Here is a 27,594-nt window from a genome sequence, read left to right on the forward strand (position 1 = left end):
GTGCACCTGTAAGTGAGGGAGGAATGCTCTCATAAAAATGGACAAGAGATGGAGAACCTCTGGCCTCTGGTCTCCCAAGGCCATTTCGGCCAGGAGTCCTGCGACTTTCCAGCCAGACACCAGGCCCCCAGATTATGGGCATAAGGTGCCATGGGAAAAGTTAATTTCCTAGGGTCAGAATGCTATTTTTTATTTTTTATTTTTATTTTCACGGAAAGGACTTTATTAAAGAAACAGGAAAAGGCAGACTTTATTAAAGAAACAGGAAAAGGCAGGGGCCTTTAGACTTTTAAATAAAAGTTGATTTTGTTGTTTTTAACTGTGTTTTCTTTTGCACACACCCAGTGAAGCCAGAGTTCAGGGTATAAAAGCCAATTTCATACTTGTGATGACAGTGGGAGTCAAAGCTTAAGGTACTTGCAGGAAGTGCAGCCAAGACAAGGGGGGATTGACGCGATTTTTAAACTCAGGCGGAATTGCCTGGTTGTCGTGGCAATGCCCTTTTCTGCGCCGTTGCTTCCCTTCCCTTTAAAAATGTATTTCCAGTACAATTACTTTTCTTTCCCCCCCCAAAAAATAATAAAAAATGTCAGCGCCTATTGACTGCCCCCCCCCACCGTGTGCCTTCACGGCCCTTGTCGCCTGCGATACCTTAATTTGCTCTTTGCTCTGGATGCTCCTATTTCGGTTCCCTTCGGCCAGTCAACTCAGCAGCTGTCCTGAACAGGAGATCCTTATTTGTTTTCATTTGCAGGGAGCGGGCTTAGGGCTGAATAATTAAGAATTCGCTTTGAACAGAAGACGAGAGCCCAGCCAAGACATAAGCCAGCACGCTGCCAGGCCAGCCACCGTCCTGCCAAGAGAGCAGGCGGGCAGTCCACCTAATAGGCAAGCCCAGGCGGTTGCCAGAAACTGCCGATTGGCCGGGGGGGGGGGAGCAACCCAACACTGCAGCAAAAGGGTTCCAGCCCTGCGGTGCACTCTGGACCTAATTGGGACGGCAGCCATGTGGGTTTTCCTTCTGCCATGCTAGACTAGAGTCCTCACAGCGATACTGCCAGGTTCTGCAAAGCACAGGCCAACAGGATGCTGTCCTTGTGCAAGGCTTTTTTAAAAAACAAAACAAAAACAAAAAAACCACAACTGTTGGTGCCAAAACTTGGAAAGAATTGGTAGGGCGGGACCATGCAAGTCCACCACACTATCCCAGTGGGGAAAACTAACAGATCAGTATAGGAGCATAGGAAGTTGTAACATACCTGATTAATATTCTACAGCCTTTTAAATGTATCTTTACATTTAAAAGAAATGTAAAGGGAGGGGGTTATTGTTTTGCTGTATTGTTTTAATTATTTATCTGTTTTTATCCTGTATGTTATTCTGTGAACTGCCCTGAGATCTTATGATGAAGGTTGGCGTATAAATGAAATAATAATAATAATAATAATAATAATAATAATAATAATAATAATGCCGACTCACATCTTTGATCGTTCCAGCTCAGTACTGTCTAGACCAGGCATCCCCAAACTGCGGCCCTCCAGATGTTTTGGCCTACAACTCCCATGATCCCTAGCTAACAGGACCAGTGGTCGGGGAAGATGGGAATTGTAGTCCAAAACATCTGGAGGGCCGAAGTTTGGGGATGCCTGGTCTAGACCATTGTTTCTCAACCTTGGGTCCCCAGCTGTTGTTGGACTACAATTCCCATCATCCCTAGCTAGCAGGACAGTGGTCATCATCCCTGACCACTGGTCCTCTTAGCTAGGGACCATGGGAGTTGTAGGCCAAAACATCTGGAGGGCCGCAGTTTGGGGGTGCCTGGTCTAGACTGACTGCAGTGGCTCTCCAGGATTTCCCATTTAAATGCGTTTTGGGGAGGGTCTGGGGGTGTGTGGGGGTTATTGGTTTGTAGGGTTTTTTGTTCTTGTTTTTATATATGGTGGAAGCCACCCAGTCAGATGAGTGGCATACAGATCATAAATTGCTGTTGTTGTTCTTATTATGTTTCCGTATTGTATTTTTATGTTGTGAACCACCCTGAAATCTATAGATTAAAGGTGGTATGCAAATTTAATAAATAAAATAAACAATAAATTTCAGGCCCCCTGGTCACAGAATTGTAGAGACGGAAGGGACCACAAAAGTGTCATCTCGTCCAACCCCCAGTAATGGAGGAATCTTTTGCCCAACGTGGAGCTCAAACCCATGACCCTGAGATTAAGAGTCTCATGCTCTACTGACTGAGCTATCCCACCTGGACATGTCAGCAATTGCAACCTGGGACCTTCTACGTGCAAAGCCTTGCCACTGAGCCTTTCCCCCAAGTGATTAAGAAGCTGTGTTATACTGAGTCCAGCTTTTGGCCCATCTAGCTCAGTATTGCCTACACTGACTGGCAGAAGCTGTCTTTCAGACACGGGGTGCCCCAGCCCTACCTGGAACTGCTGGGAATTGAACCTGGAAGCATGCAAAGCAGATGCTGAAGCCCTGAGCCATTATCCCTCTCCAGCAGCCAGCGGTGGAAAGAACTGGAGGCGAAAGAGGAGGAAGGAGGAAGGAACTCCAGGAGATGGAGGGAGATAAGGGAAGAAGTCCAGATGGACTGTCTCCTCCCCACAAAGGACCATCTACCATCAGCTGCCCCGTGGGAAAGGATCCCAATGACCTGCCCTATGTGTTGATATTGTTTCTTGTGGTTTGAAGTGCACTTTGAAGCCGCCTTGAGAGCCCCTGCATCCTGAAAGGTGGGGTATAAACAGTTCTGATTAATAAATAACTACTCTGCTGTAGCTTCCGCTGTTTGAAAGCCAAAGTGGGCATTTGATCTTGAAGTTATGCTGGGGGGGGGGAGGAACCTTAAGATTTCTCCTCCGATCTGTTACCAGCAGCGGTTCTAAAGGAGCCTCGTTGCCAAGGGAAATGGCAGGCCGTGCAGGCTTTCAGCATGTTCACACAGGTAAAACTACAGCTGTACGCAATGAAGAAAAGAAGAATTTGCTGAAGGCGAGCTGAAATTTCAGCTGGCCGGTCCCAGTTTTGGAGGTGGGGGAGAAGCATTCGCTGTGAAAGTGGCAGGCAAAAGATCGCCTGGGGAAATTCTGCTCTACAGAATGTCACCGGGTGGCGAACCCAAAATGGATATTTTCCGTTGTCCTGTGGAATGCCCTCCCCTCTGCCAGATGTGAAGAAGCAACCACCACCTGCTTCAGAGGTTTTGTAAGGACGTAACTTTTGACCCAGGCTTTCCTTGACCCGTAAGACTAAGCCCTGCTCGATGTGTCTGAATGCCCTGGTTCTCCGTTTTATTGGCTTCTATGCGTTTTATACTCATAAAACTGTGGAGCTGGAAGGAACCCAAAGGGTCCCTAGGCCAGCCTCTTGCAATGCAGGAATGCTGTTTTATCAGTTTTAGGTTGTATTACTGTTTCATCTTATATAGCACATAGTGAAAACTGCTTAAATGGTCTTTCTCTTCTTCTTCTTTTTTGAAATATCGAGCAGTTAATAAACATTTATAAGTAAGTAAATGAAATGCACCTCCCCTAGTTTGCATTTCAGGGCGTTTAGAGGGGTGTTCTGGGATGGGAATGGTAAGCAAGCTGCCAGTGAGGGGGCAGAATTTCTCTCTCCCTCCCTCCCTCCCTCCCTCCCTCCGTCTCTCTCTCTCTCTCTCTCTCTCTCTCTCTCTCTCTCTCTCTCTGCCCCTTGGAATGGATAATGCCAAATTATGACACAAGATCATTCCAGAGGTGATAATGGGAATCGAAGCCTGTTATTAGAGATCCTGTATCCTCCTCCCTACCTCACAGTTCCCAGGATTCTCTGACAAGAGAAAAGCACAAGACTTGTAGATGGCTGGAGTTCCAAGATCCTCCACATTTCATGGATCTGCAATTCCCGGGGTTCTCTGAGGAGAGCGGATCCCTATCCTACCCACTTTAAGTCTGCGGTACAGTCATGCCATTGGTCATGGCTACACAAACAGGACCCAGGTGGCGTTGTGGTTAAACCACTGAGCCTAGGGCTTGCTGATCAGAAGGTCGGCGGTTCGAATCCCTGTGACGGGGTGAGCTCCCGTTGCTTGGTCCCAGCTCCTGCCAACCTAGCAGTTCGAAAGCACGTCAAAATGCAAGTAGATAAATTGGAACCGCTACAGCGGGAAGGTAAACGGCGTTTCCATGTGCTGCTCTGGTTTGCCAGAAGCGGCTTTGTCATGCTGGCCACATGACCTGGAAGCTATACGCCGGCTCCCTCGGCCAATAATGCGAGATGAGCGCGCAACCCCAGAGTCGGTCACGACTGGACCTAATGGTCAGGGGTGCCTTTACCTTTACAGTCATGCCATTGGTCATGGCTACACAAACGCAGTGTGTATCTGAAGAAGTGTGCATGCACACGAAAGCTCATACCAATGACAAACTTAGTTGGTCTCTAAGGTGCTACTGGAAGGAATTTTTTTATTTTGTTTCGACTACGGCAGACCAACACGGCTACCTACCTGTAACTAGTTTCTAAGCAGGTTGGGAATTTCCTGGGAGTCCAGTCAAAGTAGTCGAAACTACACTCCCAACAATGGACTGTTTCTTATCTGAAGAAGGACCTCTATTTGAGGCAGATTTCCCAGGAGCCATAAACTGGGTTGATTAAGTCTCCAACTTATTCTAAATCACTGTTGATGCCCTTTTGATTGTCCTTAATGCTCTCCTGGGCTCTGGGACTTGCAATGTATCCCATGTGTTGGGGCTACTACATCAATAAAATGTGGTTAATAGATTCCATTCCAGCAAGAGCCCTGGCTTGGGTTAAATGGGTGGACATGAGTTGCCTGCACAACTGAGGAAGAACAAAAGAATCCCATACCAACCTCCTTGCTCCAGGACCGTTAAAGCACATGAATTTCTTGCTAGGATAGCAGGGAAGTCACAGGGAGTTTATGGGAGCAAGGGAAGAAAACCTCGGTCCTGATCTAGCCCATCACCTTTTAGGAGAGGAATGAGAAAAATGCTACTTACGCCATGACAATAACAGAAAAATCTAGCCAGTTCCATGGGTCCCGGAGGAAGGTGAATTCTGTCATACAAAATCCTCTTGCCAGAATTTTTATCAATGATTCAAAAGTGTAAATGCCGGTGAAGGTGTACCTGCAAAGGAGGGGGTGGGGGAGTGTTAAAAGGTCCAAGAAAAGAGAGAAAGAGAAAGAGAAAGAGAAAGAGAGAAAGAGAGAGAGAGAGAGAGAGAGAGAGAGAGAGAGAGAGAGAGAGAGAGAGAGAGAGAGAGAGAGAGTCAGTAGTTGTGGGGAGTGGTAATATATACAGTATCCCATTCATCACTCAACAACTGACAACAATCTGCATGTGTGAAAAGGGCACAGGGGTCAAAACACCACAAAAGCTTTCATTTTTTCATTTTATTTCAGTTCAAAGTGTTGGTGCTGTCCTTTAAAGCCCTAAATGGCCTCAGTCCAGTATACCTGAAGGAGCGTCTCCACCCCCATCGTTCTGCCTGGACACTGAGGTCCAGCACCGAGGGCCTTCTGGCGGTTCCCTCATTGCGAGAAGCCAAGTTGCAGGGAACCAGGCAGAGGGCCTTCTCGGTGGTGGCACCCGCCCTGTGGAATGCCCTCCCATCAGATGTCAAAGAGAAAAACAGCTACCAGATTTTTAGAAGACATCCGAGGGTTATTTTATTTCATTTTTCTGTTGGAAGCCGCCCAGAGTGGCTGGGGAAACCCAGCCAGATGGGAGGGGTATAAATAATAAATTATTATTATTATTAATTAAGCATCCAACATTGCCTCAAACTCATGGCATTCCGATGGGTGCAGTTCACCCGTGCTACTGCAAGTCATTCAATGGTGTACCTGCATGATCATGTTCATGAGTTTATTGCTCCGGCCAAAGGCCATGACAAACTTATATTAGGCAACTACATGAATAAAATAATACAGAACATACACCCATAATATAAAAGGGACTTTGCCACACCCCTGAGCATTAAAACACAGCTCCAATTCTAAAATTATTCCACCTTTAAAAAATCTAATTTGCTAACATCCATGATGTAAGTTACCAGAGACACTAACAAACTCAAATATAGCTTGATTTAAGATTAAATCCGCAAATCGCCACAACAATTTTTAGCAATTCCATCTAACTCCCTTTTCCTGATTTTCTCTCTCTTTTTTTGCAAGTACTGTACAGTACTGCATATACAGTGGTACCTCGGTTTATGAACACAATTGGTTCCGGAAGTCTGTTCATAAACTGAAGCGTTCATAAACTGAAGCGATTGAAAGTAATGGAAAGTGGATTAATCCGTTCCAGACGGGTCCGCGGAGTACTTAAACTGAAGCGTTCATAAACTGAATCAAACTTTCCCATTGAAAGTAATGGAAAGTGGATTAATCCGTTCCAGACGGGTCTGCGGAGTACTTAAACTGAAGCGTTCATAAACTGAATCAAACTTTCCCATTGAAAGTAATGGAAAGTGGATTAATCCATTCCAGACGGGTCCGCGAAGTACTTAAACTGAAGCGTTCATAAACTGAAGCATGGGTGTAATTGGTTCCGGAAGTCTGTTCATAAACTGAAGCGTTCATAAACTGAAGCGAACTTTCCCATTGAAAGTAATGGAAAATGAATTAATCCGTTCCAGATGGGTCCGCGGTGTTCATAAACCGAAAATTCATAAACCGAGGTGTTCATAAACCGAGGTTCCACTGTAGTACCATATAGTATTGTCACTCAAAAGAAACTGTATCATTTCTGCCAGGGTGTGCCTGCTAGCTTGTGTGACCAAAGGTTTTGGAAAGAGATCTCTTGGATATCTATATAAGGGGCAGGCTAACAGATAATGAGTTATGTCTTCCACCTGAGGTTGACCACAAATAAAAAGTCTGTCTACGTACAGGACCTTGGTTGTAGCAGCCATCCAAGACTGCAGTGGGCGTCACTTGGAAACGCAGTTCAATAAAGGCATTTCTTAAGGAAACTGGTGAGTGTTTGGTCAGATAACTAGCTCTAAAATGCTCTGTTCTCAAGAATGGACACCAAGGGGAAAAACCTGGTGTTTCAAATTAGTTGAAGGTCTTTTCTGGATTGTATCCAGAAGAGCCAATCCCTTAGTTGGCATTGATTCAATGTCAAAGCAGAGTTCAGTTCCGGAAAATAATAATAGTGTTAAACATCTTGACAAGCTGATTTCCAGAGTTGGTTATCACCCAATTCTGTATAGCACAGTGCAGGAAAATGCTTAACGGGCACTGTAGCAACTTTTAAAATATACTTTAACTGAGTGCGGTCCCCTCCTGCCTTAATTGTGGCCACCCAGATTCTGTACGAAGAGGAGCCGCTGGTGTTCCTGAATGAAGGCAGAGAGCTTAGCTTCCAAAAGAAATGATTCTGCACAGTTTCCAAACCTTTAATGGAGTTCAAACGAGAGCCCCAGATCTCAACCCCACAGAGCATTTGGGTAAGCACTTTGCTACCAAATATCTTTAAGGAAGGTCCAATCAGCTGCCCTCCTTTATTGTAATAGAACTTTATCAATGCCCCATGCTTTGACTTTCACTGCCTCCGTATGACACTTCCAAGACAGGGTTCATTAAAGAAGACGCCCAGTTTTCTAAATGAGCAAAACTGTTCTCATGCTCTACCGACTGTAGTTTTCTGATCTAAGCGCCATTTATACCTAGGCCTGTGCTAAAAATCATAACATTGGTCTTAAGACCTGGAAACGATGCCTTATGAGGAACGACTTAGGGAGCTGGGTATGTTTAGCCTGGAGAAGAGAAGGTTAAGGGGTGATATGATAGCCATGTTCAAATATATAAAAGGATGTCATATAGAGGAGGGAGAAAGGTTGTTTTCTGCTGCTCCAGAGAAGCGGACACGGAGCAATGGATTCAAGCTACAAGAAAGAAGATTCCACCTAAACATTAGGAAGAACTTCCGGACAGTAAGAGCTGTTCGGCAGTGGAATTTGCTACCAATTAGTGTGGTGGAGTCTCCTTCTTTGAAGGTCTTTAAGCAGAGGCTTGACAGGCATATGTCAAGAATGATTTGATGGTGTTTCCTGCTCGGCAGGGGGTTGGACTGGATGGCCCTTGTGGTCTCTTCGAAATCTATGATTCTATGATTCTAATAATAATTTATAGAAAGTATGCACTGAATGCCTCCAATAAATTTTGAGGCATAATCAGGAAAGAGAGAGGAGCACTCAATAATCTCGATACATCAAATATTGAGATCTTCCTGTTCCTAATTACTGGATAGGGTTAACGTTTGCATTGGCTAAACATGGCACCAAATCATTAATATAAAAGTTTAAAAGAATGGGAGCCAGAAAGCAACCTTGCTTCACTCCTTGTGACATTTTAAAAGCATCAGTCATACCGCCACTTAAACCTACTCTGACCCTCATTTCTGTATGGTTCTTGGGTCAATAGGAGAAGTCTGCAGTCGATGTTAGCAATTTGAAATTTCTCCCGCAGCCTGTTTCGATTAATAGAGTCGAATGCAGCAGAAAGATCAATAAAGGCTACATAAAGATTGTTCTTAGTATATTTCCTTATAATATGGTTCAGAGTGAAACAGTGATCAATGACACCGGGTCCTCCTCTGAATTCCACTTCTTCTTCATGAACAATGTTATTTTGCAACGGTCGGGTCATTTTTCGAAGGCGATACCATGCATATAGTTTGGAGGAGATGTCTAACAAGCTAACTGGGTGATAGTTTTGTGAATCCTTCCTACCCCCTTTCTTATAAATCGGCAAAATACCCATTTTCCACCCAGAGGGCATTTGGCCTGTGTTGTTTATGGTGGTGAATGAGCCAACCAGGATAGGAACCCACTATTCTAAAGTGGAATCATATCCTCTCCAGGAGCTTTATTTGATTTCCTGCCATAAATAAGGGCCTTTATCTCATCACAGGAGACTGGTTCCCATTCAGGTACGTTTGAGAAATCCTTACTTGTGCACATGATTCTCCAGCATGTGTTTGATATAGGCCTGAGGCACAAGGGGGATGGATCTGTTCACAAGGACTAGCATCCTGCACACTGCATACAGGAGATGCCAGGTACATGCCAAATATGCACGCTCGCCACCTGTGCATAATTTGCCAGTTGCTTAATAGTCCCTGGGTTTTGTGTACTTTGCTGTAATGGAAATGATAAAGGAGTGAGATTTTGTGGGACACAGTGAAGATTGCAAAGAACTGTAGCATCCACAGCAAGCCTTTTTAAAAATCCGCTGCTGACAGAGCCACATGAAGGCAGCTGGCTCTCTTCATTTCTCTAGCTTAAATTTTGCATTGTGCTTTAAGTGGCTATTTGCATGGGATTTTCCATGTTGTTTTATCTCCAGGGGAGCTCGCTGCAATTCATGCATGCAAGTCAAGCCACACGGAGAGACAGGAGGTCTCAGTCCATTTCTAAGTGCATGCCCATTTTGCACGTGTTGGATCCAAAGTCTGTTCCACCTTGTTTACTCATTAAACTACTATAATAAATAATACTAAACTGCATGGATATCTTTATCTCAATAATACTTAAATGGGCATTTCATCATAGGCTATTTAAATATGTATTTTATCTCAACGTACATGTTTCTAAATGGGTTTTGTCCTAAATTATGCATTTTAAGACTTTTAAAAAGTCAAAAGAACGGTGAAATCCCGAGCATTATTTTGCAATTCTGATCTGCACATTAGTCCAGGGGGTTCAGGTCAGGTAAGTTCCCACTGGAATTCACGGATATCAAATTCCTGAAGCAGACTACACACCCCACAGGAGGTGAAAACAATTTGACCTGGGGCAGAATTCCTCAGTGAACCCCCAAATGAGAGCCAGACCAAATGTAAAACAGCGTGTTCCTGTGGCAGAATTTGCTATCGTGAGATGCAGTGGTGGCAACAAGCCTAAATGTTTTTAAACAGGAGAAAGGGGTTACGACAAAATCATGGAGGCCTATTATGGGCTACCAGTCCTGACACCTAAACAGAACTTCCATGTGTGGGAAACATTAAGACAAACCCTACTTTTAGTTCTGCTACCACTACTACTAACTAATAAAAATGTCACAAACTATTCTTCATAAATAAATGCAAAGGTTTTTTTACAAGCCACACACCCTGAGGTAAGAGAACATGCTGCTGTTGATAGGTTTAGCGCAGGGATTCCCAAACGGGTCTCCAGCTGTTTTTGGACTACAACTCCCATCATCCCTGACTACTGCTCCTGCTGGCTAGGGATGATGGGAGTTTTAGTCCAAAAACAGATGGTGACTCAAGTTTGGGAACTCCTGGTCTAGCAGAAAGATGGGGAACCTCAGAGCCAAGGACTGCAGGTAGCCCTCCAAACACACACACCCTCTCTCTCCACATGCTGAGATCTCTCACCGCCACTGCTCCAACACTGTTCTGGAGTGCTTTTTCCTGTAAGGGAATATTCCTTGCCATGCAGCGCAAGGAAGGTTGCTCACGAGGGAATGTGGCCCTTGAGCTGCCAAAAATAATAAATAAATAAATTTTTAAAAATCCCTTGCTCCTGGTTTTAACATTTGGAGGGAGGGAAAGAATAGCACCGCATTTTCAGCGTTTCTGGAAGTTGCGGCCTGCGTGTTCCCCACGAGCCTGACTCAAAGAAGGGCATCTTTGTCATCCTCTCTTCCGGCGCCAGCCACCAGGAGCAGATGGCCGTGTTTATCATCCGTCAGTCAAAAATAAAAAGTGGGTTCTGGTTGGCTCAATGAGCCACACTAATTGTTTAATGCACTGCGCTTAGTTTAAGCTTTTGCATCTGGTATCTATTTTCACAAGGAAGAACTTGCAGGGATGCAAACTTGCTCTGCTTAATTTTATTTTGTTTTAAATAGCAGGCCTGGGAGGGAAGCAGGGATTATATCTCCCCCCGCCCCCGCTCTCTCCCAGGCCGATGGAAACTCGGCTAGTGTTCCTAAATGAGGTGTCCAGCTAAGCTTCAGAAACATTTATATAATCAAAAGCCAATTCCCCGAGTGCCATTACCCTCCGGGGAACGCGTGGCCCTCCTGATGTTGTTAGGCTCCAGGTGTTTTTGGTTGGTCACTGTGAGAACAGGGTCTCCGGCTGTTTTTGGACTACAACTCCCATCATCCTTAGCTAGCAAGACCAGTGGTCAGGGATAATGGGAACTGTAGTCTGCAAACAGCTAAAGACCCACGTTTGGGAAATGATCTCTAGAGGCTCCTCTAGTGAGTTATGGCAGTGTCACATGTTCAGGAGGAGGGCTGGTTCTTTACAGCTCCTGTTATGTTCTGTGGGGCAAACGAAATCAAATGCATCTGGAAAAAAACTGCTCACAGAAGGCCAAAGCTGGTATCTGTTAAGTATAACTGGTTTAATTCACACCGAAATGGGAATACCTGTATGCAATGGTGAAAGGGTTTAACACAGGCATAGGCAACCTTGGCTCTCCAGATGTTTTAGAACCACAACTCCCATGATCCACAGGGCCAGTGGTCAGGGATCATGGGAGTTGTAGTTCCAAAACATCTGGAGAGCCAAAGTTGCCTATGCCTGGTTTAACATGAAAATCCCACTGAAGGTAAATTGCAAAAAGGAGCTCTCTGAGCTGCCATGATGGGCTGATAATTAACAGTTATTGTTCTCAGATAGCTCTGATGTGGTGCCTTAACCTTAGATCACATGAGAAGGTATTGAATAGCAAATTCATCATCTTGGAAGGGTGGTGGCTGGAGTTCTTTGTTCCTAGGCTCTGTAAGAGTGAGGGTGTAAATGAAGCTCTGCAGGAGCACACAGCCACAGGCTGTGGGGAGAGACAGACCTCTGTTTCTGGGTCCGTTGGGATTATTTCATATTTTGAAAGATGCCGACCCTAGCCTTTGCCTGCCATATGTCTTATGGAACTGTCTGGATGTATCATTTGATACATCTGTTCTGAAGGAAGTTCTACAGGTAAAGTTTTGAACAATCTAATGTGTCTGGACAATGCTTCGTTTCAAAAAGAGTCAGTTTTTAGGCACCCAGTCCCTTCAAACTGCACAGTATGTTTGATCTGCTGTAGTATCAACCACAACTACCACACACACACACTTCATTCCACTGGTGGCTCCACTTCTTTGACTCTGCCCCCATATCTGCTTTTCCTGAATTCCAGTCCAACTAGAAAAATTAATTCCAGAATCAGAGGCTGCACAATTGTGCTACGCAGCTCCTTCGGTTCTTTTCTGCTCACTACATGTGTGTGAGAGACCGCATTTTTGGTAAGAAAACACCACCCAGACACACATTTGGGCACCTGCCTTGCACACAATGCTTTTTAAATGTTCTGGTTTGTGATTTAGAGCAAGGCAAACACACCTTCTCCCAGCGGATCTGTTTCGAGAGGGCGCATGCATGCCAAGAAATGCCCCCGGTCCCGCAAATGAACATGCAGAGCGGTTCTGACACGAAGCAGTCAATGGCAAATGGGAGGTTTCAGAAAAGAGGGGGGGGGGGAGAGAGAGAAAAAAAACCAGAAAAATACTTACTCAACGTATTTATTCCAAGGAGGGAGTTCAGACCATGCCATGAACACACAGTTGGTTAAAATAGTGCACATGATAAACATACTGAATAATGTAAAACAACAAGTTAAGGAAAGTATTTTAAATGAATATTTTTTTTAAAAAAAACACACCAGCCCGTACATCTTTGTACTACCAGCAACATCACAACCCTTTCCTGGTTTGTTTCTGTTCATCTTTCCCATGTGAAGTGTGAATGCATAGTGAGGAAGGGTGTGCAAGAAACCTTAAGTGAGCAAATTCACCGCAAGTTCATAAACCGAACTTCCACCGGCAAGAGAGCATCCTTCTACAAACAAAAACCAATGCTCTGAGTGTGTGAGTGATACAATGGCTGTGCAAAACAGATCAGTCAACTCAAAGGTCATCCATTAAATACATCTTCTTCTTCTTCTTCTTCTTAAGGAAGGTCAGAAGAACTCCTGAGAGATGGAGCCACCTCTGCTGTTTACTCTGGGCAAACGCTGGCTTGTTTCAAGTGCCATGTTTCTAGTCTTCCAACCCATAGACAGGGAGGCTGACACACTCCATCTGGTCTGGTGTTGCTTGCTTTGACCGGCAGCAGCTTTCCAGGGTCTGGGGCATTACTTGCCTCCTAGCGGTCTGTTGCAGCTGGAGGTGCTGGGAATTGACCCTGCGTCCTTCTGCACGCAGAGAAGGTGCTCTGCCACGAAGCTCTGGTCCACCTCCCCAGAGTAAGGCAAACCCACTCAGTCAAACCTGCTCCTCTTCCTTTCAGTGTAAGCGACTATGCAGGGTTTGTCTGTGTCAGAAGCAATCAAACAACCGAGGAGGACCTGATGGAGAGGCATGGAAGATGGAGAGACTGCCCCTAGTGGGACACCCTCTGGAATGCAGTGGGGCCAGGGCCACAAATGGGTCAGAAACACGGCAAGCCACCTCCTAATGCAGCTGCCATCAACCCGGTGCCCTCGACTTTCTGCTGGTATCACTGACACAGACTGACAGTAGTTCTCCAGGGGTTCACACAGGAGAATTTCCCATCCCTGCCTGGCCAGCAGCAGCAGTTGAGCCCGAGACCTTCTGCATGCAAATATCTTTTGCCACTGGGCTGCAGCACTTCCCCAACCTTTGACCTTCTGGTTGCCCTCTATAGGACCTCAGCAAGAGCCAGCACAGTCTAGGGCAGTGGTCCTCAACCTTGGGCCTCCAGATGTTTATGGCCTACAACTCCCATGATCCCTAGCTAGCAGGACCAGTGGTCAGGGATGATGGGAATTGTAGTCTCAAAACATCTGGAGGCCCAAGGTTGAGGACCACTGGTCTAGGGGACAGAATGGCGATCTGGGATTGGAGAAATCCAGGTTCAAGTCCCATTTTTGGCCACTGAGCCCATCAAGGCCTCTCAGCCTAATCAACCTGTTTAGGGAAGTTTTTAATATTTAATGCTGTATTGTTTTAATATTCGATTCATTTTACCCTTATTATCAAAATTCACACCCTTGCAATATTATCAAGAATTCTCCCCCCGAAACATTACGTAAATTCCTTTTGGAAGATTCTTTGAGCTCAGTATCCTACGCTGTGGCCAAATTTTGCACCTTAGCTATTAAAAAATGTAAATCTCTTTTATTGAATAACATATTATAACAATTTGTCCTGCCCTCCGACGATGATATTGCTGCTACAATTTTTAGTTAAATCTCTTATTTTTTATGGTGTTTTATTCCTCTGGACCTGTATTTTAAGTACTGTACATTTAATTAGTATATTGACCGTTAAAACCCCATATCAGTTGTTTTTTATTGTTTATGTAGAGAATTATGCAGAATTTCTGGTTTGATATGCTGGCTGTTTGCCATAATAAACATTGACTGATTGAATATTCGATTGGGAGCTGCCCAGAGTGGCTGGGGAGACTCAGCCAGATGGGCGGGGTACAAATAATAATATATTATTATTATTATATTATTATTATTAACCTCACAGGGTTGTTGTTATGATATCATGTGGGAGGAATTGCGTATGCTGCCCTCATCTCCTCGAAGAAACAGAAATATTAAAATGCAATAACTGCTCAATAATCAATCATACACTCTCCCTGCTGCTAGAAATGTAATTCTGACCCACCCACCCCCCCGCTCCCCAGACAGTGTATGGGTGGGGATTGTATCCACAAATACATAATCAGATAAAAAAATACTGAGAGGGAGAAATACATGTGAAATGGGGAAAGAGGGGCCCCCACAGAGATGGGATTGTGAAGTAGCCAAGCTAAGCCTCTCTTAAAATAAATTTTAAAAGGGTCCACGTTGAATGGGAGCACAGGTGCAATGGTGCAAACTCAGCATTTAAGAGAGAGAGAGAGAGAGAGAGAGAGAGAGAGAGAGAGAGAGAGAGAGGCTCCGTTAAAGAAGAAAGGCGTAGAAAATGCCTGGGAAAAGAGATGTTGCAAGCTGTTTGCGAAGACCACACAAAGGGAAGCTTGCTGAACAAAGATTTGCTTACACAAATGCCGGGAAGTAGGAAACTAAACAATCGTCTCATCAGAGTACATAGGGCTCTGCAGGGTATTACAGTATAAGCAAAAGTGACAGCTCCCTGCCCCAAGGAGGTTACAATCTATCTTTAGAAAGGGAGGGGGGAGAGAGAGAGACAGCAGAGGGAAGCAAGACAATGAGAGATCGAGGCAAGAAAATGCTGCTTAATATTTAAACACCTAGGGTTTGTTCTAGCTGGAGATGAGGACTAAGGGAGTTAAGTCTAAGATTTCATGGAAGAGGCGGAAGGGCAAAGAGGTGGTATCGTGTAACTCAGTCAGCAACAACTAGGGGTTCTTCAGATGGTTTGGGCCACCTCTGCCATCACCCCCAGCTTGCACAGCCGTCCTGGATAGGACTGGTGGGAGCTGTAGTCCAAAACATCTGGAGGGCAGCAGGTTGGCAAAGGCTGATGTAGCTATTCTTGGGGGAGTTCAAGGCATAAGGACCATCACAGGAGAAGCGGGTGGAGGCCTCTCTAAGGGAGGGAGGAGACCTTCAAATAGCTCAAGGTAGTATAGGTGGAGGGACAAGGGAACCATGCAGTGATACATCCTAATAATTGGTGACATATCCCAGGATGTCTTGCACTCTGATTCATTACCAGAGGCAGATCGTCAAAGGAAATGCCAGCCTGCTGGACATGCCTTCAATCTTTTCCTGATGAGGCTATAGGGGACTGTTGTCTGACATCAACTTGTAGCATGCCCTACATCCAAGTAGCATAAAACTTTAAGCAGGACCTCCATTTCTGTTATGGGGAAAACGGGACAGTTTCTCCACATCTACTGCCACCACCACCACCGAAATAAATAAAAAATCAGCTCGGTTGCTAACTACCCCGGTTACTCCCACATGAAAACTTAAGAAACTAGTAATTGGACTCGAGGGGCTAGTCATCCAAAGACTGATTCAAAAACATTTTCCACTACTGGGACGTGTTCCTCCCGATGAATGGCTGCAGAGAATAGCAGATGGCAAGCCTCATTTTCTGCTGTTATTACCTGATGAACATAAACACCGATCCGCCTCCTCCCAAGTAAGCCAAGGGTATTTGATGGCAGCTCCTTACAGTATGAGCAGCAAAGGATTCTGAACCCACAGCCAGATTCTGACTTCCCCCACAGGTATAAGCAGGAATGGAAAAAAAGAGATGTCTTAAAAGTTTAGAGCCATCACTGCTGTTCACGATGGTTGGGAGTTACAGGCCAAAACAACTGGAGGGCACCAGTTTGGGGAAGGATGGTGTAGTGTGGCTCATTCCAAAATATGGGCCACCATTAGGAAATCAGTTCTGGCTGGGGTTATGCAGGACACTGTCCCAACCAGGAATCATCTCTGCAAATAGCATGTCTGAACCCTGCTGCGCTCAGAGCCTAGGGTTTCTGTGCCTCTAAATCATGGGTACGCAAACTAAGTTCCGGGGGCCGGATCCAGCCCAATCGCCTTCTAAATCCAGCCCACGGATGGTCCGGGAATCAACGTGTTTTTACATGAGTAGAATGTGTCCTTTTATTTAAAAAACATCTCTGGGTTATTTGTGGGGCCCGCCTGGTGTTTTTACATGAGTAGAATGTGTGTTTTTATTTAAAATGCACCTCTGGGTTATTTGTGGGGCATAGGAATTCATTCTTTTCTTTTTTTTCAAAATATAGTCCAGCCCCCCCCCCCAAGGTCTGAGGGACAGTGGACTGGCCCCTTGCTGAAAAAGTTTGCTGACCCCTGCTCTAAATACAGGGTAGGAGAACCTTAAGCCCAGGGGAGACAGGTGACCATCCGGGCCTCTCTGTCCAGCCCTTGGGACTCTCGTTAGGCCTCTCCCCTGGTCACACCCCCTCTTACCAAGCCATGCCCATTGCAAGGACTGGCATACAAAGAGAAAAGAGCTACAATCTCTGAAATTCCCCCTCTTGCACAACGGCACTGCTACAGTAAATGCATGTGCATGCTTCGGTGTTCAGGAGAACCTTGCAAGATATTATCCCCGTGTTAAGAGAAATGGAGGGCATGGAGAGCTGAAGTTCTGGGATAGTGGGTTGCCAAAGGGTTATGGCAGAAGCAGGGTTTTAAGAGGGACTTTACGTTATGCAATTTCGCAGCTGCTCCACCCTTCAGCACAGCCACGAAAGGCAGAGGGACCCTGTCCTCTGCTGCATCTTGCTGCCCTAAATGCATGTCAGCCATCAGTTTCAGCCAACCTCTGGCATTAAGGGAGCAACACTTTCTGAGACAGAGCCCCTTTGGGAAAACATATGCTCCAGAAAGTGGTAACTGCATGGAATCCCTTCTCCAAAGCCAAACAGACCACTAGGCCTACTCCAGAGTGGATTGTCTATAATAATACAGATGCCAAGCTTTAGTTTCAAATACTTCTCCCCAAACAAAATTCAAATTCTGAAAAACTTTGGAAGCAGTATCCAAGGAGCCTGGGCAGGGGAATAATCAAGCCCAAATCTGGGCACAGATGGAAGTGTTAGTGTACAAATTGGGCATGGTCTTGGGGGGACTAGTTCAGCTTTGTAAAATTCCAATTTCAATTTTTTAATATAAAAAAGTGAATTTCTAGTCCTTATGATTGTGAATACCGGCCACAAAGTGTGCAGGCAATGTCTAGTAATATTTGAGAACTCAGAGGAGCTTCTGAATCAAGAGTGGCAATAGCTACTCTGTTTATATCTGTTTTGAAAGACTTTAGACTGCAGCATTTGCAGAAGGGGGGGGGTACATTTGACTTGAAAAAGATTTCCACTAGCCAGAGAGGCTGAAGCTAAAACATAGCTCCTTGCTGCTCTCTATGATTAGCATAATTTATTCTGCTAAACGGTAAAAACATTGGTGTAGAACAGGCACCCCCAAACTCGGCCCTCCAGCTATTTTGGGACTACAATTCCCATCATCCCTGACCACTGATCCTGTTAGCTAGGGATGATGGGAGTTGTAGTCCCAAAAGATCTGGAGGGCCGAGTTTGGGGATGCCTGGTGTAGAATAAGAGTAATAGTGCAACATTTTTCAGGTGCACTTTAGGGAAGAATCTACAATTACCACGTGGCCCTTTTAGAACACTCACCTGAGCGGTAGCCAAAAATGTCCCCAAATGTCAGTTATCCCACTCATAATTTCTTTCTGTAAACCACAACAAAACCCAGGACATAAAAGTTCTCAAAACCCAGGACATAAAGCATCTCAAGAAATCACATTGGGTATAAATAAGTCATCCAATGAAACCTGATCCAGGCAGGCAGAAATAAGCGCAAAACAGAGTTTTAATCAAGACTGAGACTGTCATTGGAGTGCATTTTTGTCCCAAGCTATACTACAAAGAAATTTAGGATAAAAAAATATATATGCCCTGGAGTTCTTGAAACAAATATTGATCGAAGAATGCAAGACTTAAGCACACATTGATTTGTTTTGAGATATTTTACTACCCCAAATTCTACTAGCACCAGAATTTGGTTGGGGGCAGTAAAATGCCCCCCAAACCATTAAACCATTGGTTTAAGAAGGTTCAACAGGTTGCAGGTTCAGTCTGACTTGCTACAGCTCTTCCGTTTGTTTTACATGACACGCCACCCAGCCCAGGGCCCCCGGTTTCCCCTTGTATCTCTTGAAATATAAGGCAGACTCATTAAATACACATTTATACTGCATGCGCTCCATCTTTTGCTAGAGCATCAAAGGCAGTGGAAGCGGAAAGCATGCTTTGCTGAGTCATGAGTGACATGCATTTTAATAATCTGTTTAAAGCAGCCCATAATGCAAGCACTTTGTTGAATTAGAGCCATCAAGCCTGTGCTTTTGCATACAGATCTGTGCATATATATTACAGTTAGGCTGCAGAAGCAGGCTAGGTAGCTAAGCTTCTCTTGGATAAATAAATGCTCCCGAAAGTGTTTGAGCTTTTCAAGCTGAACAGAGCAACTACATTCGATCCTTGCTATAAAAAAAACCCACCCACACTTACTTTTTAAAAAAATAATAATAAAAAACTCAAAACAGTGTATTCACTCCAAAATGTACTTAGGAAATAGAAGAGACTGAAAATGCCGGGCCATCAAATGTGGATAAAGAATGACATTTGCCTTGCCTTACATTCTGAGCCTGATTGCACTGACAGCATCCGTAGAGCAAAAAAGCAGCCGCCGCCCCAAGGACTCCCAGGAAATGTCATGAGGTGTATTTGTCTTGTGGCCAATGAATATGGCTGGGGGCGAGAAATCTGACCCTCGGCCCCGGCAGCGCAGAGCAACGCCAAAAACGCCAAATAAAAATGGCAGCATTGGCTCTCCAAGAGGAACACCACAAGTTCCCCCACGTTTGACTTCCTGCGCCCAATGTCATAGAATCATAGAAGCATCAGGTTGAAAGGGACCCAAGGGTCATCCAGTCTGACCCACTGCAATTGGCAGGAATCGGAACTAAAGAACCCCAGACAGATGGCCACCCAACCTGCAATGAAGGAGAGGCCACTACCTTCCAAGGCAATGTCAAACTTTCACAGCTCTCCTGGCACGGAAAAGTACCACAGGCCCTCTTAAGTGTCTCTGGTTCTGCAGGGTTTAATTTTCATTGGAGGGACAAGTGGGGGGGGGGGGAGGGACCATCCTGCTCACAGAAAAGAAACAGATGCAGCCCAGCTGAACGCCCAGTGCCACAGCAAGGTCAGAAAAGCCTCTTTCTTGAATAAGATAATTCAAGAGGCCTTTGTCATGGTGTTGGACATTGGCACTGGCGAAACACGATCAAGGCTTGCTTCTTTGATTCTAGGTGAAGGACCATGGTGGAGAATTTGCCATACGTGCAAATTCCTCCCGGCATCTCTTGGCAGAGTCAGGCAAGTCAAAGCCAGGTGCAACCCTTTTGGACTTCTTCCATCACCTGCTGTCACGGCGCTGTCAGGCAAAGGAACGTCCAGAATGAGGAATTCATTCTTTGTTGTCAAAAGTGCACTTGGGGGAAAAAAGGCATGTCCTTCTGTCCTGCCTCTCTCAGCTCCTCCTAGGTGTGTACCCGATAAGGCAGTTGCTGCAGAAGAGAGGCTCCGCCCTTGACCCCACCCAAGCTGTGTGCAAACAGGCGAAAACTGCATCTGCGTGTAACCCGGCTTCTGTTCCTCCGTCTCCAATACTCTTCTGGTCCTGGGAGACAGGGGGACAGGAGAGGTGGAGCAGGAGGGAGGAGGAGGTATGGAAGCTCTCGATTCTGCACCTCCTCCTGCCTCAGACTCGCGTCCTCTAGCTGTTACAGGCTCCCCCAGATCGCCGATTCCCTTTTCCAGGTCAGAGTCCAAGCCCCACTTCTCCTGGTGCCCACTCCTCACATGGCTGATCCCTGCCCCCCTGCTAAACTGGCATCTGCAATATGAGTCTTGGCCACCGTCAACAAGGGCACTGAGCAGAGCAGCAAGCATTGATAGCTTTCTTCTCTGATGGGCTACAGCAAGAAGCCTGGATGCCTTAATATTATACCGGGGGGAGGGGCGGGATAAATAAAAAGAGTGTTGGATAGGAGTCTAATGTCTTGCTGGGCTGGGAGGTTCCCATAACAGATCCTCCCCCCCCCCTTTGAGAAAGCATCCTCTGTTTTGTCATCTTCACCACGGGACGCTCCTTGCAGATGGCCCTCTAAACCTAGCAAGGTTTGACATTCCTCTAATTGGAAGGAGCGCAGCTGAAGGTAAAATAAAGTGACTCTGAAAAGCTTTGGCCTCATCAGAGAAGCCACCTGCTTGGAGGCCTGAAAGCCTTGCATCGGATCTTTAAGTGAACTTCATGCAGAGAGACGGGGAGGAAGCTGACAGACAGGATCACTAGCAGGTCAAGGGGAACCAAGGCAGCAAGAAAAGGGGAGCGGGGTGGGGTGGGGGTGGGAAGGATGACTGCAGGGCAAACAGATAATCCAAACAGGGCAGGGGGAAGGAGCACCCAGAACCTGTTCCAGTTTTACAGCTCACTGAAATAACAGCAGGAGGTGCCCCCTGAACATGCACAGAGAGTTTTCTCTTTGCCGCTGTATGCCATCTTCAGCGGTAAACAATGAGTGTGATATCTTGGGACTAGGACACTGAGCCTCCAGGACAAAGGATGTAGCCTCTGGCTGCCACGAGTTCCAGCACTCCATGCTGGCAATTGAAAAAGGAGAAATGTGTCCAGTTCTGGGCACCACAGTTCAAGGAGGATACTGACAAGCTGGAATGTGTCCAGAGGAGGGCAACCAAAATGGTTAAAGGCCTGGAAACAATGCCTTATGAGGAACGGCTTAGGCGGAGCTGGGTATGTTTAGCCTGGAGAAGAGAAGGTTCAAATATATAAAAGGATGTCATATAGAGGAGGGAGAAAGGTTGTTTTCTGCTGCTCCAGAGAAGCGGACACGGAGCAATGGATTCAAACTACAAGAAAGAAGATTCCACCTAAACATTAGGAAGAACTTCCTGACAGTAAGAGCTGTTCGACAGTGGAACTTGCTGCCAAGGAGTGTGGTGGAGTCTCCTTCTTTGGAGGTCTTTAAGCGGAGGCTTGACAGGCATATGTCGAATGCTTTGATGGTGTTTCCTGCTTGGCAGGGGGTTGGACTGGATGGCCCTTGTGGTCTCTTCCAACTTTATGATTCTATTATTCTAAATGGCCGCAAAATTCAGCTTTCCAATAATAATAATAATAATCTTAAATATTTTTATAAACAAAACAAACGGGTTTCTAGCCCTTGTGAGTTAAAGTTGTGACTTCAGGTATCCCAAGCATCAGAGGTGTGGTTGAACAACATTCACAGTGCTATGATTTCCCTTTTTTCCCCCAAAACCAAGGAAAACCAGAACGAATTATGCAAAGTCCGAGAAAGTATGCAAAGGTGTTCCATTTGTATCATGTATAATTCAGCGTGTTTTGATGCAGGATTTATATATAAATATATTGGTGCAAGAGCACATACACAGTGTTCCCCAGCTGGTGCCTTCAGGATATTTTGTGTTGCAGTTCCTATCAGTCCCAGCCAGCATGACTAATGGTCAGGCATAATGACATCCATTTGGGGGAAGGCTGGTTTAAGATTTGCAGAGTTTGCTTCATTTTCCTGTGATGTACATTACTACCCTGCTCCCCACAACTACAGATCTCTAAATTCTAATTTCAGTTGGTACCAGCCCTCACGTATATATCGATGAACAGGAGCCACATGCTCAGAATGCAATCACATGTCATTCAGAGGTCTGGTGGAGACAACCCAATCAAAAGGATATGAATGTACCAAAATTTTAATTGCTGCTCTTCTGATTCGATGAAAAGGAGTAAGTATATACAAGGCAGGAGTGGCACTAAATCGAAAGATTGTCTTCCCTTTGTTCAGTACTATAAATGTCTGGAAAACAAAAGAGAGAGTGAAAGAACATTTAAGGTCTGCATTAAACGCTCACGTGACAGGGCCCTCCGGAAACCAAATGCTATTGCACTCCCTACTCATAAAGTACATGCCAAATGATCGCACCACCATTCCTCTTTGAAAACGAAGAGATAAAGGCATTGTTGCCCAAGCAAAAGAATTAAACCCAATAGTTCAGGCTGCTTTTCTTCAAGGACAATGCGTAATAGCCAGGGGGAGCATGCATGTGCAAAAATATCTGTGTGCCTCATTGCCACATATGTAGAGCAAGGTCAAGTCTACCCATTGCTACAGAGTGCAAAATGTCATGCGCTGCATGTAAAATAGCAGACTCTAAATCAGGCATCCGCAAACTTTGGCCCTCCAGATGTTTTGGACTACAATTCCCATCATCCCTGACCACTGGTCCTCTTAGCTAGGGATCGTGGGAGTTGTAGGCCAAAACATCTGGAGGGCTGCAGTTTGGGGATGGCTGCTCTACGTGGATCTCTTTTCAGAAAGGGCAGGCTCACCATGTTCTATGAAATTGTTTCCACTGTGTAACACCTATTTTTTGCATAGTCCTCTCTACGTCCCAAGCAGTGAAAAAACCGTATTTTTAAACCAACTGCTTGTTTGGGACACTCATTCTCAACTGCAACGGTCTATTTCCACTCCAGGATCAGGGGGAAGAAGAGTGATTTGCTGTCACCTACCTTCCATGCATTAGGATCTGGACGGAGAATTCCGCAAACCCCCTAAATGCACCATTCTGGACTGGCTATATTTTGGAACACGTGCTTCACTGGCATTGCCAACACTCCCCACTATACCCCCTGCAGGTCTCCTCCGAATTTAAAAGCAGAGTTGCAAGTAGAAATCCAGCAGGTTAAGCCTTCTTCTATCATCGCTACATCTGCATGCCTAGAAAAAAACTCTGGACCTCTGGAATCTCTACTCTCACCCAGTTTTTAATAGCACGTTAGCCAAATGCATTGCCCTTCTCCTGTAATATGACTGATTAATATGTAATATGACTGATTAATATGACTGATTAAGTGAAATGCTAAATTCACGTGCCCCTCGTTCAGAGGAGGCAGGATCCTGGCACAGTTTTTAGTATTAATGCCACTCCCCCCTCCCTTCCCAATGACATAAAGTCGCCAGATTTCCAGATTTCACTGAAAAAGAAGATAGTGAATTTGAAGCATTTGTGGAACCGGATAGATGAGACAAAATATACAGGCAGTATCCTTCGCATTTATTGCTGGTAAGACATTAGACTGCTCCGTGTTTTACTTTTGACCTCCCCCCCCCTCCAAATATATATATATATATATCCTGCGGACGCCCACATCTCCACCCTCAACCCCAGTCATCCATTTTCCAAACATTAAGCTCTGGGAGTTTCGAAATCCTAATTCTTGCATCCTTAAACGAAGGAGGAAATATTTCCACTGGGGAAAGAGGTGGGGCAGGGAGGAAGAAGAGGGGGGGATCCACGCCTCCCCCGCTACCTCCCGCTCTTGCTCCCCCCCCCTCTGCCATCTTTAACAACAAGCGCAGAGCAGGTGGGAATGACCTTGTGATCGCTGTAGAAAGGGTCAATGTCCTCCAAAGGTTCCCCAATGAGCTCCGATGGAGGAGACCCGTAGATGTCGGGCAACTTCTTGCAGGCCTGTAAGTCAAACTGAGGCCGCAGAATCTCCTCCTCGCCCAACTGTTCCCTGTATTCCTGCTTGACGCTCCTTGCAATCTTCTCCGCGATCCGCTTCTCGATCGCAGCCAGGGATTCGGGCGTGAACCGGTGGAAGCTGTTAGAACCCAGTGGCAACAAGAAGTCGGCCATCTTTTCATCCTGATACTTCTTTGTACTGGCTTTTACTCCTAAAAGTAAAAAAAAAAAACCTGAAAAGAAAAGAGAAGAAAAAGGGCAATGTTAGGCAGATAAACAAGAAATGGCAAACAATTTAACAACAGTCATTTGCAAAGGTGGCTTGGTAACAGGCTCTTAGGCTCTTAAGTTGTTGGGACAACACTTAGTCAGGAAGGCTGTGCGTTCAGCCAGGGGGGTGGACTGGTCAGTGCCAGGATAGAAGCTGGGTGTTATGTACTGAGCTGAATCCTAGAACAATAGGATCCAGAATCAGCAGTATGATTGGTCCGCAGGAGCCACCCAATCCAACTCCAGGTGGAAGTGAATCCGCAACCTGATTGGCCTGCAGGAGCAGCCAATCAGGCGGCTGGCAGAAGTGAATCTGCAACCTGTTTGGCCTGTAGGAGCAGCCAATCAGGCTGCAGGCAGAAGTCAATCCACAACCTGATTGGCCCACAGGTGTAGCCCTGAAGTAGCCAATCACGCATGGCCCATTGTGTAAATAATGTATATAAGCAGATGGTTTGGGGAACAGAGCTATTCTTCTCTTCTTCTCCTTGATGACTATGAGCTGAATAAAGAGCATGAAATTCACTCTCGACTCCGAGTATATTTCACTGGGAGAACCTCTCTTAAAGCCATCCAAGTTGCCTCTTGGGGGAGCGAGCTCTATATATGCTGCGCGAAGTGCATACAACTAACATGAGGTAGACAAATCATACAGACTCTGCTATTCTCATGTATTGTGAGAGATTAGCCTATTCCCCTGTTTGCGTTTTTCCACTTTGATCCTCCCTGGAGAAATCCTGCAGACACCCATCAAAAACAACAATTCCATCGGGTGTATCTCTTCCTCTGGCTGCAGCATAAAGGATGGGAGATAGTCACTTCCAGGTGGCCCTTAAAGGCACAGGACAGGCTCAGGGTCTGTGCATGGTGATGCTAAGCAGGGCCAGATTTAGGAAGAGGTAAGCCAGGTGACTGCCTGGGGCACCTGGCTGGGGATGTGGGCACCTGTTGCAGGCTATCTAACTTGTCTGTCCACTCACCAGCCGAAATGAAATAATACAAACAGCTCGCCTTCGCTTGTAAAGCCAGAAAAACTGCCATACATGGGCTACTTCTGTTGTGATAATGTTGCTTCCCCTCCCCCTCCAAAATTTGCTGGGCAATGGCCAACACCTGTGGCCATTAAAGAAATGCTGTGCCAATGAGGAAGTGTGATCAGGTCGGTGCCAGCAAATGTATGGGACGGGATAAATGGCACTTGCATATCCCGCAACAAAGTTCAAGAAGGAGACTGACAAGCTGGAACGTGTCCAGAAGAGGGCAACCAAAATGGTCAAAGGCCTGGAAACGATGCCTTATGAGGAACGGCTTACGGAGCTGGGTATGTTTAGCCTGGAGAAGAGAAGGTTAAGGGGTGATACGATAGCCATGTTCAAATATATAAAAGGATGTCATATAGAGGAGGGAGAAAGGTTGTTTTCTGCTGCTCCAGAGAAGCGGACACGGAGCAATGGATTCAAACTACAAGAAAGAAGATTCCACCTAAACATTAGGAAGAACTTCCTGACAGTGAGAGCTGTTCAGCAGTGGAATTTGCTACCAAGGAGTGTGGTGGAGTCTCCTTCTTTGGAGGTCTTTATGCAGAGGCTTGACAGCCATATGTCAAGAATGCTTTGATGGTGTTTCCTGCTTGGCAGGGGGTTGGACTGGGTGGCCCTTGTGGTCTCTTCCAACTCTATGATTCTATGAAAGTTGAACAGCTCACAGAATAAGAATTTAAGGCATTCAAGGGATTCAACCTTCTGGCTGCAGCCTAAGGGAGTTGTACAGGGCCGTCTTGAGCAGGTCGTGCGCCCTGGTGCTGAGGGGCGGAGATCGCTCCGCCGCCCGCCCCGCCCTCGCAGGGCGCAATTGGTTTCCACACGTGCCAGGCTTACCAGCCCCCCGCCATGGTGCACTGCGCCACCGGGGGTCTATGTAGAGCCGGCCCTGGAGTTGTATTCCTAAACATCTGGAGGGCACCAGGTTGGCAAAGACTGAAATCCTGTCTACTGGCAAGGAGCAGGTAACCATATAGATGGGGGCAACATGAGCTTAGTGAGGAAGGCTACTACAGGTAAGAAAATGGCATTGTCAGGGGTGTTGGTTGGTTAAGGAAAATATTTCATACAGCAGCTATTCCCTGTATCAGTGAACACTCAGATAAAACTCAGGTTTGAATTGTTAAGCATGCAATGGTGGAGGAATGGCAGACCTGCAAGACTCCATACCTACTTGGGAATTTTACAATTCCTATTACCAAATGGTTCCTAGAATTACCTGTTCACACAATATAGTTCCCCCTTTAAATGGAGAGGAATGTACTCCCCCAAAAAACAACACAAAACAACACACACACACATGTGAATAACACTTGGGGATTGGGGTGGTCATGTGTACAAAAAAATACCCCCAAATTAGCATACATTTCCCCCTTTCTGCTTTGTCCTCGATACTAACACTTGCCAGGCCTGAAAGAACCTTATTCACCAGCGAAGGTCCGTCATAGAATCACACAACTGGAGAGTTGGAAGAGACCCTGCAAGGGAAATCCAGTAATCCAGTCCAACCCCCCCCCCCAACAATGCAGGAATACCTCCATGGGGTAAAACTGGTGCAATGCCCCACCAATCTCGGTCTGCCTTCAACCACCCCACCTGCCTAGCTTCATACTTACCACCAGCCTGGGGTGGCACTAAATGTCAGCTTCCTTCTCCTTAATGTCAGTGTTGTCCCAATGTAGAACTCAGCAGGGAGAAGGACAGGGTCAAAACTAGAATTGGCTGTGCCTAGAATGAGCTGCCTCCTTCCTGGATCACTGCCTTGTCGTGGCGAAGGGGCATGAATAACTCAGAGAAGCTATGAGCTATGCCAGGCATCCCCAAACTTCGGCCCTCCAGATGTTTTGGACTACAATTCCCATCATCCCTGACCACTGGTCCCGTTAGCTAGGGATCATGGGAGTTGTAGGCCAAAACATTTGGAGGGCCGCAGTTTGGGGATGCCTGAGCTATGCCATGCAGGGCCACCCAAGATGGACAGGTCATAGTGGAGAGTTTTGACTAAATGTGATCCACCTGGAGCAGGAACCGGCAAGCCACTCCAGTATCCCTGCCAAGAAAACTCCATGGACAAAATAACATGAGTTTGGCCAAGCTGCGGGAGGCAGTGGAGGACAGGAGTGCCTGGCGTGCTCTGGTCCATGGGGTCACGAAGAGTCAGACATGACTAAATGACTAAA

The 27,594-nt window shown here is 45.9% G+C and overlaps 1 protein-coding gene across 2 annotated transcripts in view; it reads right to left on the minus strand.

Annotated features, from left to right (window-relative positions):
• The window catches only part of LOC118091630 (sodium channel protein type 5 subunit alpha-like), a 295,442-nt gene that overhangs the window by 188,154 nt on the left and 79,694 nt on the right, over nucleotides 1-27,594 (minus strand). Inside the window, exons 2-5 of one of the 2 annotated variants that reach the window (XM_088653462.1) lie at nucleotides 24,012-24,337; nucleotides 22,311-22,429; nucleotides 12,539-12,628; nucleotides 5,016-5,144 (exon numbers count right to left, since the gene is read on the minus strand). In XM_088653462.1, the coding sequence (XP_088509588.1) occupies nucleotides 5,016-5,144; nucleotides 12,539-12,628; nucleotides 22,311-22,429; nucleotides 24,012-24,278 (605 nt within the window). In that variant the 5' untranslated portion in view covers nucleotides 24,279-24,337. Of the gene's footprint in view, nucleotides 1-5,015; nucleotides 5,145-12,538; nucleotides 12,629-22,310; nucleotides 22,430-24,011; nucleotides 24,338-27,594 lie in introns of those variants that run through there. The other variant, XM_088653463.1, reaches the window with a different exon arrangement.

This window comes from Zootoca vivipara, chromosome 11 (assembly GCF_965207765.1).
Source record: "Zootoca vivipara chromosome 11, rZooViv2.hap1.1, whole genome shotgun sequence".
NCBI classification, from domain to species: domain Eukaryota; kingdom Metazoa; phylum Chordata; class Lepidosauria; order Squamata; family Lacertidae; genus Zootoca; species Zootoca vivipara.